Source organism: Geospiza fortis, unplaced genomic scaffold (genome assembly GCF_000277835.1).
Source record: "Geospiza fortis unplaced genomic scaffold, GeoFor_1.0 scaffold996, whole genome shotgun sequence".
NCBI lineage: Eukaryota > Metazoa > Chordata > Aves > Passeriformes > Thraupidae > Geospiza > Geospiza fortis.
The window spans coordinates 43,122-43,383 of record NW_005054904.1 but is presented as its reverse complement, the minus strand read 5'-3'; the positions used below and the strand labels follow the sequence as shown (position 1 = coordinate 43,383).

Genomic DNA, 262 nt, shown 5'->3' with positions numbered 1-262 from the left:
GGTGGCGTGCAGCCGGTTGGCTCGGATCACATCTGGAAAAGGGACAGGGGACAGAGAGCACTGCTGGCATCAACCCCCAGGGCAGGAGCAGCTGCACTCCCCGCCCGTCTGGGTCAGAGGTGCAGCAGCCCTGAAGTCACCGAGGCGTGGTGGTGGATTAAAGTCTTTTTTTTTGACTCAAAAATGAGAGGTGTTTTAAGGGCTTTTATTTTATTTATTAACTTTTACTTATTAGCTTTTTATTTTTATTTTATTTTATTTT

At 46.2% G+C, this 262-nt stretch overlaps 1 protein-coding gene across 1 annotated transcript in view; it reads right to left on the bottom strand.

Annotated features, from left to right (window-relative positions):
* Positions 1–6: 6 nt before the first annotated feature.
* LOC102045273 (von Willebrand factor A domain-containing protein 1-like) overlaps positions 7–262 on the bottom strand; it is a gene marked incomplete at its 3' end in the record, with an annotated part of 11,765 nt that continues 11,509 nt past the window's right edge. Inside the window, exon 3 of the mRNA XM_005431308.2 lies at positions 7–32. Coding sequence (XP_005431365.2) covers positions 7–32 — 26 coding nt within the window. The remainder of the gene's footprint in view (positions 33–262) is intronic.